At 38.9% G+C, this 12,661-nt stretch overlaps 1 protein-coding gene across 4 annotated transcripts in view; it reads left to right on the top strand.

Moving 5' to 3' along the window:
• Positions 1–8,977, top strand: part of SLF2 (SMC5-SMC6 complex localization factor 2) — a 44,832-nt gene extending 35,855 nt beyond the window's left edge. For 3 of the 4 annotated variants that reach the window (XM_037159397.2, XM_037159398.2, XM_037159399.2), the window contains 3 exons: positions 942–1,028; positions 3,268–3,336; positions 5,539–8,977. In XM_037159397.2, the coding sequence (XP_037015292.2) occupies positions 942–1,028; positions 3,268–3,336; positions 5,539–5,574 (192 nt within the window). In that variant the 3' untranslated portion in view covers positions 5,575–8,977. The other variant, XM_037159395.2, reaches the window with a different exon arrangement.
• The last annotated feature ends 3,684 nt before the right edge of the window (positions 8,978–12,661 follow it).

The raw sequence follows: 12,661 nt of genomic DNA on the forward strand, positions 1-12,661 counted from the left end.
GTGTTGGCTGTTGTCATTATTTAATTTGACAGTCTAAAGGAATGGAGGTCAGTGCCCCTGACTCAACAGTCAGGTATCGCACGTTTTAAAAATTTGCAGCACACCAGTTGAAATCACTGCTTTAAGATATTAGCCCTTTTGTCTTAAAAACTGTATTATTTTAAAACCTTTGTTGATGAACATTACATTTTTGTGATTACTGACAGTACTAACATGAATATTGTTATTTTTATCTCTGTCAACTCATGTAAACATTTCTATAGGGTAAATTCTTAGAAGTAGAATTGTTAGATCAAAGGTTATAAAATTTATAAATTTTAATTATTATTTCTCTCTCTTTTTCCCTCCCCCCACCCCATCTTCTCTCTTTAAAATCAATTAATGTATCCCCTGGCAAGGATTAAAATTTTTTTTAATTAATTAAAAATGGCTGTTACCACATTTCTTTCCCCAAAAGTACCCATTTACATTCTTACCTTAATATATGCAATCTTGGTATATGTATGAGATTGACTCTTTTGGACTAGACACTTAAAACTTAAAACTGAATTTTTTAAGGAACTAGTATTAAAGTAGTTTATAGAGAAAAATAGGTTAGCTGTTATTTGAATATTCCGTGAGAAAATGTGTTAAAGAAAGACCTCTTTAAATTTGGGGGCATTATATCATAGTCTAAGCCCCAGGGTTAATTTCGATTAATGTGCTTCAATACATAGCAAAAAATAGCTTTTATTTTTTGTATATACTTTTTATACTAACAATAAGACATAGCAGTCTTATTGTCCTGGCAGTTACTGCTTTCAACAGTATGACTACTGTTATGTTGGATAGTTAAGTTAGAAATTGCTAACTGGAGAATGGTAGATTTTTAAATGCTTTTTAGGTCTAGTAGTTTGTAGGGCTTCAGAGTGGTTTTCATTCCTTGCATTTGTTTTGCATAGAAACACTTCGTGCACCTCTGTGGGGCTTTGGAAAAGCATGTTAAGTGTGATATTAGGGAAGATGCAAGACTGTTTTATAGAACTAAGGTAAGTGTGTGTTTTCCTTTTTTTTGTTTGTTTTTAACATTGGTTACATTAATATTTGAGGAAGAGAAGTATATAAGGCTCTCTTTAGAAAAAAGAACAAGTAAGATTAGAAACATGACTTTCTCCTTCAATAACAGAAATCAGTTTCTACTAAGTACTTATAGCTAGATTGAAAGTGAAAGGAAAAACATCTTAAAGCAGATACATTTTTAAATTTTATGCTTTCTATTCTGAAACTCTTGACATCTAAGGAGAAAAATTCTTCCACTACTAATGAAACTTACGTACAAGTTAAGACCTTCAAGCTTAAATTAGCTTCAAGAATTAAAGCATTGTTTAAATAAATATATATAAATTTTAAAACAATGGTTATAAAATTTTGTGATAGTTAAAAATTTGTTTTGTTCTTAGAGAAGAAGTAGGCAAGGTGTTATTCTCTAAATATTCCACTAGAGAATGTGTTAGAGGAAGCATTCTTTAAATCCCTGAGTCCTCTAGTCTGAGCTCACAGACAGAAATGATTCAGCAATAAGTTGGCTCGGCTTTTTTCCTAAGGGTTTAGTGTATTCGAACAATAGAAAAGGTAAGTACAATGTCTGAGTATAGAGTTAGGAAAACAATTTTAGTATTAATAAAATGATATTGCAGTTTTTCCTGAAAATGCTAACTTAATACTTTTTTTAAAAGATTTTCTTCTAAGGATTTAATTATTCCAAATTATCTTTTAGCTTTTGTAATGTAAAGCTGATTTGTTTTGCCCCCTGTGTTTGGATAGTCATTGAATGTAAATAATCAACTTTGTAACTTTATATTTTACATTAATTGGCTGTAAAGGTTAGCCCATTTGGGTTTAGTATCTACATTTATTTTAGTACATTTAAGTTAAATTCAAAAACGAGCAACTAATGAAGTATCTGGTTGCAGATTTTCAAATACATGTAGAGGATAGCTCTTTGCCTTAGAGTGGAAACTATAGTTTCAGAAGCACATTCTTTTGAACACTAATTAGAGTTATTGGCCTGTAGAACTTGGTGGTGGTGGCTACTGTTGACAGACGTGCTGAAAGGAGACCACTCAAGGTTTTTGTTTCTTAAAGCCAGGAGCTGGGCATAGATAGATTGGTGTCAGGGTTCCCCTTACTTAGAGTGGAGAACAACATAGAGGTCTATGGAAATTGCTTAGGGGATGGCCCTGCTGAAATAGTTGAGTTGCCTGCCTCTCTCCATAGGCCTCTAGTAGAAAGGTGGTAATTGTTTGAAGAAACTGAATCTGCTGAACTCTAAATGGAGAAAAAGGCAGACCTTGCAGCTTACTTTATTAACTTAAAGTAGTTCTAAAATTCCTGACTTGTTTAAAACATTTTTCTCAGGCAGTTAGTTATATTCAAGAGCTAATTGAGAATCTCTAGAGTGGTAGGAAAGTTTTAATTTTACACAAAGATTTATTAAACCTCCAAATCTCAGAATGTACCAGGTATTTAAAGAAGATTTGTTGTACTCTACAAAAACCTAGAGAGGTATAACAGTGAATTTTGGATCTTTCGATAATGTGGAAAGGAACTAATGAAAGCCATTCTTTGTGGCCTTGAGTCTTTCAAATAGAAGCTAGGAAGGCGGGTAACAGCCTGTGCTTTGGGCCCTGTAACAAAGGCCTTTACCTTCTGTAACTGAGTGTTCAAAAGCCAGCAAGGTGAAAATATATGTGCCTTGAAGTGGGAAAGATACTGGGATTTTTTAAAGTATTTTACTTATTTATTTTTAGAGAGAAAGGAAAGGAGGGAGAAAGAGAGGAAGAGAAACATTGATTGGTTGCCTCTCTCATGCCCCCGACTGGGAACTTGGCCTGCAACCAGGCATGTGCCCTGACTGGGACTCAGACCAGCAACCTTTTGGTTGGCAGGCCAGTGCTCAATCTACTGAGCCACACCAGCCAGGGTGGGAGTATGTTTTTCTGGATGATCTTTAGTAACTAATGGGAAACTCCCATTAGTTTAGTAACTAATGGAGTCCTAAGCATTCAGTATTTTAGATTATGGTGATAAAGAAAAGTTGTATTAGTCACTATGATTTTAAAGCCTCTCCAGAAAATGATTAGTTATTTTCTGTTTCTTGACAAAAATGAAATTGAGTTGTGGGTGTGGGCCTGTCATAATTACCAGATCTTTTATAGAAAGCCTTAAATTGATGTTAAGTGAGGATGTTTTAATCTGATCACTTTTTCCCTGTTTGATATTTTTAAGGTAAAAGACTTGGTTGCCAGGATACATGGAAAATGGCAGGAAATAATTCAGAACTGTCGGCCTATTCAGGTGTCATTTTATCGAACAGTTTCATTTATTCTTAAAAGTTTTGCTGAATGGTGTTTCTTCATATTGTTTGAAAAAAGTATGACAGAGTACTTGCTTCTAGATCTTAAGATAAACTGAAAACTCCAGTGTAATAGTTTGCACTACTATAGATTGTCCAGTATAATTTTTCTTTTTTAGTTTTTGTTGGCTTCATATTCATTCATTTATGTTAACAGGTGGTTAAACCTGTTAACATAAATTTTAAAATGTTAAAAGCTCATTTTAAAGTTCATTTTAAAATGTTAAGTTGCATCAAGTAGAGGTTATTTCACAAGAATCATTTTTCTTAACAGCTTAATTGAGATAAAATCCACATATTATACATTTCACCCATTTATACAGTGATTTTTTTGTATATACAGGCTCGTGCAGCCATCACCACAATCTAATTTTAGAACATTTTTGGCACTACAAAAAAAGAAAAAATCCCACACTCATTAGTAGTTAGTCCCTATTCCCCAACTCCCTGCACTCCTATCCTCCTTCCACCGAGTCCCAGGCAACTACAGACTTTCTGTCTATGTAGATTGCTTGTTCTTTATATTTCATGTAGATGAAATCATATAGCATGTAGTATTTTATCACTGGTTTCTTTCACATAACAGTGCTAACTGAATCCATGTTGTGGCATGTATGTCCATTTTATTGCCAAATAATATTCCATTGTATGGATATATCACATTTGATTTATCCACTTATTAGATAGACATTCGAGTTGTTACCACATCCTGGCTACTATGAATAATGCTTTCATGAACATTTGTATACAGGTTTTTATGTGAATATACATGTTTTCAAGTGAAAATATCTCGGGCATATACCTGGGAGTACAATTACTGGGTCATATGGTAATTCTATGTTAAATATTTTGAGGAACCACCAGACTGTTTTCCACAGTGGCTGCACTGTTTTACATTCCCAGCAGAATATTTGAGTTTTCTAATTTTTCTACATTCTTGTCAACTTCTTAACTGGGTTTTTGTTTTTGTTTTTGATTAAAGCCATAGCAGGGGGTTGGAAGTAGAATCTCACTGTGATTTTAATTTGCATTTCCTTAATGACTAATAAGCACTTTTTGTGTATTTATTAGCCATTCATATAGCTTCTTTGGAGAAATGTCCATTCATATTCTTTGTCCATTTTTTAAACTTAGGTTTTTATTTTTATTATTGATTTGTAAGAATTCCCAAATGCTCTAAATACGAGTCTCTTATTAGGTTTAATTTGCAAATATTTTCTCCTATTCTGTATGTTGTCTTTTTATTGTCTTGATGGTATTTGTAGAAAAAAAGTTTTTAATTATGATGAAGTCAGTTTATTTTTTTTCTTTTGCCATACTTTTGGTATCATGTCTAAGGAGACTTTGCTTAAGAGGGGCATTGTTTAAATACATACTGTTAAGTTTGCCATCCTGCTTGTTTACAAGCGAACTGATCTGGGATTGTCTAAAATAATGCTTCTCAAATTTTAATCTGCATAAGCACCAACAAGGAACTTGTTTAAATGCAGGTTTTTATTCAGTAGGTCTGGAATAGGACCTGAGACAATCTGCATTTCTACCAGGTTCTCAGATTAATTAATGCTGATCCAGGAAGCATACTTGCAGTCGATAGGACCTAGAAGTTGCTTTTTTTTTTTCTTTAATCAAAGTAACAGGAACACTGAGTATTAATTACAACAGCAGTCACACTATTCTATGACATTTTAACTCTTGCTGTTGGTGTCCTTCCTAAGATGTGCGCGCCAGGCCGTTTTAGAGACGTCTGTCTGTAGGGCGTCTGAAGGTTATGTTTTGTTGTTGTTTCTAACCTCCGTCGGCCTTTTTCCAGGCTGGCCATCTTAGCTGATGTGGCATTAAAGTAGAAAAGAATTGACAACTAAAACTTTCTATTAGCCTAACAGTTTTTTACTTAAATCTTCTTAAATATGATTCTCTATGTGTTTGTTGATGAAGAGAAAACATCTTGTATTTTATACTTTTTAATCGTTAGACAACAAAATGTGAAACTTGAATCTGATTACCATAAATTTTGAGAGAAATATCAAATATAGATTTTTTCTTTTCATTATCAAAGTCTATTGTCTGATAAAGAGACATTTGATAAAGATTATTCATATTTTGGATTTTCTTTATTCTGTTTTTTTCTCTCTTCTGTTTTCTAGGGGCAGCTTCATGACTTCTGGGTGCCAGATTCTTAACAGGAGTTGCAATAGCAAAAATCAAAACCAAGAAAAGTTCAATAAGACTAGAGGAGTAGAAGGGATTACTATAAAAACCAGTGGAATGCTAAGAACATGTGCAGCAACTGTGCCACTTGAGTATCTAGTATGAAGCTGGTAATAAAGAAATTGCCACCCTGGCTCATGTGGCTCAGTGGATTGAGCGCCGGCCTGCAAACCGAAAGGTCACTAATTTGATTCCCAGTCAGAGCCCATGCCTGGGTAGGGGGCCAGGGCCCCAGTTCTCGCACGTTGATATTTTTCTCCCTCTCTTTCTCCCTCCCTTCCCACTCTCTAAAGGTAAATAAATAAAATCTTTTTTAAAAAGAAAAAAGAAATTGCCATTTCTGAAGCAGATATGAAACACAATCTGCTTAATTAGAGTAATTGGCCTTTTAAAGAGCAGAATCCTATAACAGACAGGAGGTGTAGAAGCAGCTAATAGTTGCGTGTCTAACCTGCTCCTATTAACTCCGCTGTCAATTGTAAGCCTGTTACCTTTTTTCCTTTGTATTTGTAGCACTTGGATAATCACAGAAAATATGTGAGGAAAGATTTGGACCAATGTGAGGAGTTAAACATGGAAACCAGGACCAAGTTCCAGTTGGTTTTAATTTTCCTTTTTAGTTATTTTAAGACTCAATGGAAAAACTCACAATTGAGTTTAGTAACAAAAAGGATAAATCTCTTCTGTAACTCCTGTAAACCACAGGGAGGGTTCAATCCATGTATTTCCTTCACTATTCAAGATTATAAATGTTAGGTTTTTAAAATACATTTAAACAAACAGTTGAGAAACAGAAGGTATATTGTCAGATCCCCTTAAGGGGAAGAGGTTAAGCTACAAAATAGTGGCTCTGTTTTAATGCCAAAATATGCAGTTTGTTTTTAATTTCCAGTGCATTTTTTAAAATACTGGTTAAATCATAGAATTCTGGCCCCTTAGTAGCCATATTACAGAAGTCTGTATGGTAAAAGCTTAAAAATCCGGACAAGTTTCCAGAAACCTTATTTTCATGAGTGTATAACCTTGGCAGAGACCTGGATGGTGTTATTCTTTATGACACTGCACGCATGTGGGCACACACACACGTGTTTGTGCTTGTATTTTAAAGTTGCACTTGAAAACCACAGCTGCTCTAAATTCTTAAACACTGGAAAGCCAGCCTTTGGTTTAAATGGTGGAGGGTTAGTAAAAGTGCACGTGCTGGTCTTAGCCCAAGGGCGCTTTGAATGAAGCCTTTGGTAGTAATAAACTCTTATTAGCTAACTGAAAAATTATTTTGTTGACTGAGTGTCCCGTCTAGGAGAATTTCTAAAAAGAAAATGCCAGCTCTTTTTTCCAGTGTTGACTTGGACGACATTGCTAGTAGCTATCCTGAGCATCTGAGGTCCCTAGTTGTGTAGGGAAAGGTGGTGGCGAGGAAGGGACTTGGATTTGATGTTTGTAGTTTGAGAATGGAAAAAATAAGTTTTGAAAATAGCTTTCTACCTCTAAATTGAGGCTTAAGAGTAAAACACATTTTATCTTAAATGTATCGTTTAAAGTAGTGTAAGTAATTTTTGAGCCCATTTCAAGCATTGAGCAGTTAGAGATTTTTCTAGGGAAGATAAGTAAATCCAGTTCCTGAGAACCCTGTCAGGCCAACAAAAGTTTTATTCTGTGTTGAGTTTACTGGTAAGAATATTATTATCTTGATACTACCTCTCAAGGGTATTGTTAGAAAATGCCACTTACGGTTAATGAGATAAATACAAAGATACAAAGAGTTATATTTGACAGAAGCTTGAAACTCTGGCATCTATCTGCCCAACAATGGGGGCTTTCACTCTGTAATTTAATAATTTGTAGATACATTATTTGTGTGTAATTTTATAAGTGTTCATATTTTTCTCATTTTGCATTGTGTAAAGTGTAAAAAGTTTCAAAAGTATAAAATACTGCTTATATTGCTTGTAATTACAGTGTGTAAATATTTTCTAATCGTGTACATTGAGGGGGGGACAAGTGGGTTATTCAGGTTTTTTTTAAGTGACCCTTTTGTATTGCAGTTGTAACAAGTAACTGCTCATCAAATTTAAAACCACTTTGATACATTTTTATTTAGCAGTTCCAGTAAGAAAAGTCTCTATTTTTAATTATCTTTCCCCATTAGAGAAAAATACTTCATGTGTCCCTTTAAAATAAATGGCCAAACATCTGTTTGGACCTTTGCATTTATGACTCTGGTAGATGTCTTCAGTCTCCAGGTCATGTTCCAGTTAGTATTTGCATTCGGGTTCTCATAAAAGTTGTGTGATTCTCTTTTAGCACAAGTAGCCCATGTTTTTTCTCCCAAATCAAGTGTTACCCCTCTCCCTCTTGAGTCCCCTTGCTTGTCTCCCTCCTGCTGTTGCCGCCCACCCAGTGAAAAGGGATGGTTGTGGGGGAGAAAATGTTCATTGCACAGAAAATGTCAGGCCACTTTTGAGACTTGGCAAACAAAGCTTGCACTGAGTGGTGGTGTGTTTGGCAGTATTACTGTGCCAAAAATCACCTTGTCTAATTTTCTGGATATGTATGTCAGACTTATTACCCTTATTGCAAGCTGAAATTTAAGATACTTTTAAGTGTTTATGCTTTTGTGTGTAACTGTTTGCCTTTTATAAACTGCTTTTCTTGTTATCCAAAAACACAATTCTATTAGTTATACCATGTTAAGTGAAGATGTGCTCCATGCACAAAATGCATCTGTGTAGCAGTAAAGTAACAGCATTTGTACATTTTCTGTCTATCTCCTGATGGCAGTGGTGCCTTTGACGCCTTTTGGAAGGTTGGCGTTTCGTTTTTGTTTTGAGATACAAGTAATAGCTTGCTTTTGACTTCACAAAAATCTCACCAGATACAAAAGATAGAAAATGGTGTGTCATCATCCAGGCTCAGTGGAACATTTGCTTTTCTGTCTCTGTCAAAACAAGTGTAGTTGGTGGGGACTGGCCAGTAATAATGTGTGGAGTCTTTAAACCAAGAATAATTTTTAAACTTTAAAAGTAAAAATCTAAGAGGTGACCCATAAGTGGCTGAGTTGAGGATTAGGGAAGGACTGTCCTGGCGGGCCTCTAAGGAGGCACAAGTTCAGGTGGCCGGGCATGTAGAGCGTGCCCGCAGTTGTTTCTTGCTCACTGATGGTGCGGGCACACCTCACTATCTGTGTTTCTTCTCCCGGGGCAGTCCTGTCAGCCGGTCAACCCACCAGCTCTTAGGCAGTTTACAAGTAGAGGCAGGTTTCTTTTTTCTTTGTTTTCCTTTCTTTGTTTTTTTATTTTTTAGGATTTTATACTACATCTTGTTTAAAGTCCTATGAATGTATGTGTGTGTTATTAAAATGGCTTTTTCTCAGTTCGAACATGTGTTTGGTAGTATTTGTTTGGGGGTGGGGATGGTGAAGTATCTGGAATGTCCTGTGTCTTCCCCTGCCCCATCCTCTGCTTTTTAAACCAATTTCTTCCTTTCTTCCTCTTGCTCTCGATCCTCCTATTGATTGTTCAGTTTGATGTCTCCTCTTTCTGGCATACTTAAAGCCATAGTTGTACACAGTTCACTTTTGTATAACCCAGTTAAAATAATTTGCTGTAAACTTTGCAGTCAGGAATTCAATAACCTCATTCTTACCTCATCTCATCCACTATGTTCAATGACTCTTGAGTCCCTACTACCTGCTAGGCACTCTAGGATTCAGTGGTGTACAACAGAGTTCTCGTGAATCTTACCTGCTGTTATCTAGGTGAAAAGACTTTCTGTTATTCGGAAAAGAAGACTTGAAAACAGTACCCTTGACCTAGCCCCCTTGTTCTAGGGTCTAGGAGAAGCCCTACGGTGTGGAGGCAGGGCTCAGGATGACCTCCAACCCTCCAGGCAGATACAGCTCTGGATATGCCGGGAAGGAAAGATGGGAGACGTAGGTCGACACGCCCTCACTGGAGCTGCTCTTACCAGGTCATAGAAGGGCTAGGCGTGGTTGCCACAGGCCTCGGGTTCCAGGACTCAGTATTTCTCCCTCTGACGTGCTACTTGAAAGAAGACTAAGCATTTTTCTCCAGCATTAGGGTGGAGAGGTCTGGGTGTGAAAGCCCAGGCAAATGCAGAGGCATTGCCTAAGAACTCACTGGGAGGCAGGCATCACAGCTTTGTACAAGTTATGGGCCTTGACCTTGCTCTTCGTCCTGACCTCAGGTTACCATAACCGTTGTTTGATCCTTGGCAAGTTATTAACTTCTGAGTCTTAGTTTCTTCATCGGCCAAAAGGAATAATAACGGTGTCTACCTGAGGTGTTTGTGAGGGCTAAATGAACTAGTGCATGATAAGTGTTGAGCAAAGTTCCTGGCATGTAGCAAGAACTCAATAAATGCTAACTATTATTATTTAGCTCCTAAGTTCAGGCTCTTCTCAGATCACAAAATCTTAAGGTACTTGGGCTTCCACTGACACCTGAGCAAACAGTATTTCTTAAAATTATTTGGGTTTTATTCCTTCTGCCACAGAGAGCCCCAGAGACCTCTGTTTAGCTGTCTCTGCTGGTAAAAAATTAAGTTTGTGACTATAAAACCCAGCATGCTGAAGCTGAGAAGGGGGTGGTGGGTGGTGACTTTCCAACATTTGTGGACATGTCCTGACACTCCCTTCTTGCTAACAATTCCCTAGGCTGGAGTCAAGAGAGGTCAAACCGGAAGGCCCAGCTCTGGGTCTGACTCCAAGAAGACTGGCTGGGAGGAAAACTTAACAGGCAAAACAGGCTTCTGAGGCACAGTGGAACAGTGAGACTACAGCACTATTGCACTGGTGACAGTCCCAGCTGAAGAAGCACCTCAGCTGTAATGTGGCCAAAATACAGATCACACCACCCAAAGGGAGAGTGCTGGGCAAACCAGAGGTGGAGATGGCAAAGCAGGAGCAAAGGCTGCTACAGTGCACAGCCAGCAGGACAACTTGACTAGGCCAGAGTTCCTTTGCCTCAGGGAGCCTCTGCTCAAGTTTCAGGAGTTCATACCTACCCCTACACCTAGGATCACTGCGACAGTGAGTAACTACTCTGCAAAGCCTGGCGCCAAACCTGGTGTGTGGATGGCTGAACTCAACCAGCAGCCACTTTCCTACAAAAGAGCCGGGGAGGATAGCCTGGCAAAACCAAGACCTACACGGGGTTCTGTCAGTGTATCCACTGACAGGTTTTCAAACGGGGTCCTTTCACAGCCACCCTGTGAGACAGCCAAGGTAGTGACTAAGGATGAGTAACAACCTTCTCAAAGAATGGCCTGCCTGTGTCCCAGGACACACATTCATGGCTACGTTAAGGTTAATTTCTTGGTTTGCTTTTGAGTCTCCTGTACTGTCCATCTTCTCTTTATTCATATCTTATCAGCTTGATTTGCAAAGAGGAATATTATCAAAGGGCTTCCTATAGGAAGTTTCATTAATTGCCGTCACATGTGATCATTTCATTAGGGTCAGAGATTGAAGTGGAAAGATAGCAGAGAGAAATGTATTGTCTGAATCTATATTATCAGAGGCACAAAAGTTAACTGCCCAACTACAGTGTGGCAAGTGCTGTGCTGGAAGTCTGCACTGGGATTGAGACATTTTGCTCATTTGAAAATGTGTGAGGTTCTGAGTCTGCCACCAGAGCACCTTAGAGGAGCAAAGGCATGCCTCAGAGACTAGGTGAGTGAGATGCTGGACCTACCACCAAATCACTTGGGCCTACTTGCCACCTCCTGAGGTATATATAAAATTGCCAGTGTGAGTTCATGGGGAGCTAAGTCCCTTAGCCTGCTGGGGCCCCCTGCAGTTAATTTCTCTCCTATCTGGTACTATGGGGCTAGCAGTTTTCCTATCCCTCCTCCACTGCCCCCCCAACACACTTGCCCACAAGGACAGTAGATTTTTTTTTTTCTTAGCCACATCTTTCCCAGTCTTCCAGCTTGGACTTCCTTTCTTGGTCAGCTCTTTCAGAATTTTCTTCTGTGGTCTTTTCCAAACTACTAGCTGACTTTCCCTTCTATTACCCACTGGGAATCCTCCCATCTCATCAAATCAAACGCACCTTCCTCTCCCCTGCTCTTTCCCTTCATCCTACTCCCCAGCGCTTCTGCCTTTGCTCTGATGATACTCCAGGCTCACCTTGCTACCCTCTTCTCAGGCTTTCCCAGTCCTGATTATCCTCTCTGTAAACACAAGAATAATTTCAATGCAGGTTATTTAACGTCTTGGAGCTTCTTTTCCCATCTATAAAATAAGGTTGTTAATCCCTCCAGATTGGAATGAAGATACAATAAAAACTTTTTCTAAAAAAATGAGGCTGGCATTCATCGTAGCTATGTGTGCACACTCGAAGCATTTCTCCCCGGCTGCCTCCCCCTCCATGTACACACATCCTATTTGCAGAGTGCCGGGGGCGGTGGAAGTGCGACGTGGGCCCTGCCGCCTCGCCTCGTCACACACGGCAGCCCAAACTACGAGACTGTGTAACTGAGCTTTGGGAACTTCAGCCAAAGAAGGATGATGTGTCTTTCCCTGGTCCCTTCAAATGACAGAGCCTTTTGAATCTCATTCACCAGCTCTCAGGCCAGGGCTCATCCACCTGTTCCCCTACCCTCTGTCCCCCCAGAGTGGAGACTCAGTAGGCACATGAATTAGTTACCTGTGCCCCTGTGGCCTTCATCATTTCAGTCCCGCTGTTGGGACCTATCAATGCTGTCATGGATGAGAGAAGGAGGATTGGGCCAGGTCATGTCTAGAGCCCGGGTTTGAGGCAAACCCTAGAGGGGTCTTTAATGGGCAGTGGGAAGGAGGCACCGTGCAAAGCGAAGGGAAACTGAAGAGCCAGAGTTGGCGTGGGAGGCCCATCCTAGCTGAGTCACAGGAGTTGGGGGGTTGGTGCTGGGGAGGCGTTCTAGAGTGCTACTGAGTGAGGCGATTGAGCCAAGGAAGGTCAGGGTGTTTTATCACCTAGGAGGAGTTCACCGAAAGATCTGGAGTAAGAAAGATGTCCAAGGTGAGCTGGAAGGGAAGGCAGGTGTGTGAGTGAC

Source organism: Artibeus jamaicensis, unplaced genomic scaffold (genome assembly GCF_021234435.1).
Source record: "Artibeus jamaicensis isolate MK-2021 breed Jamaican fruit bat unplaced genomic scaffold, CSHL_Jam_final contig_490, whole genome shotgun sequence".
Taxonomy (NCBI): Eukaryota; Metazoa; Chordata; class Mammalia; order Chiroptera; family Phyllostomidae; genus Artibeus; species Artibeus jamaicensis.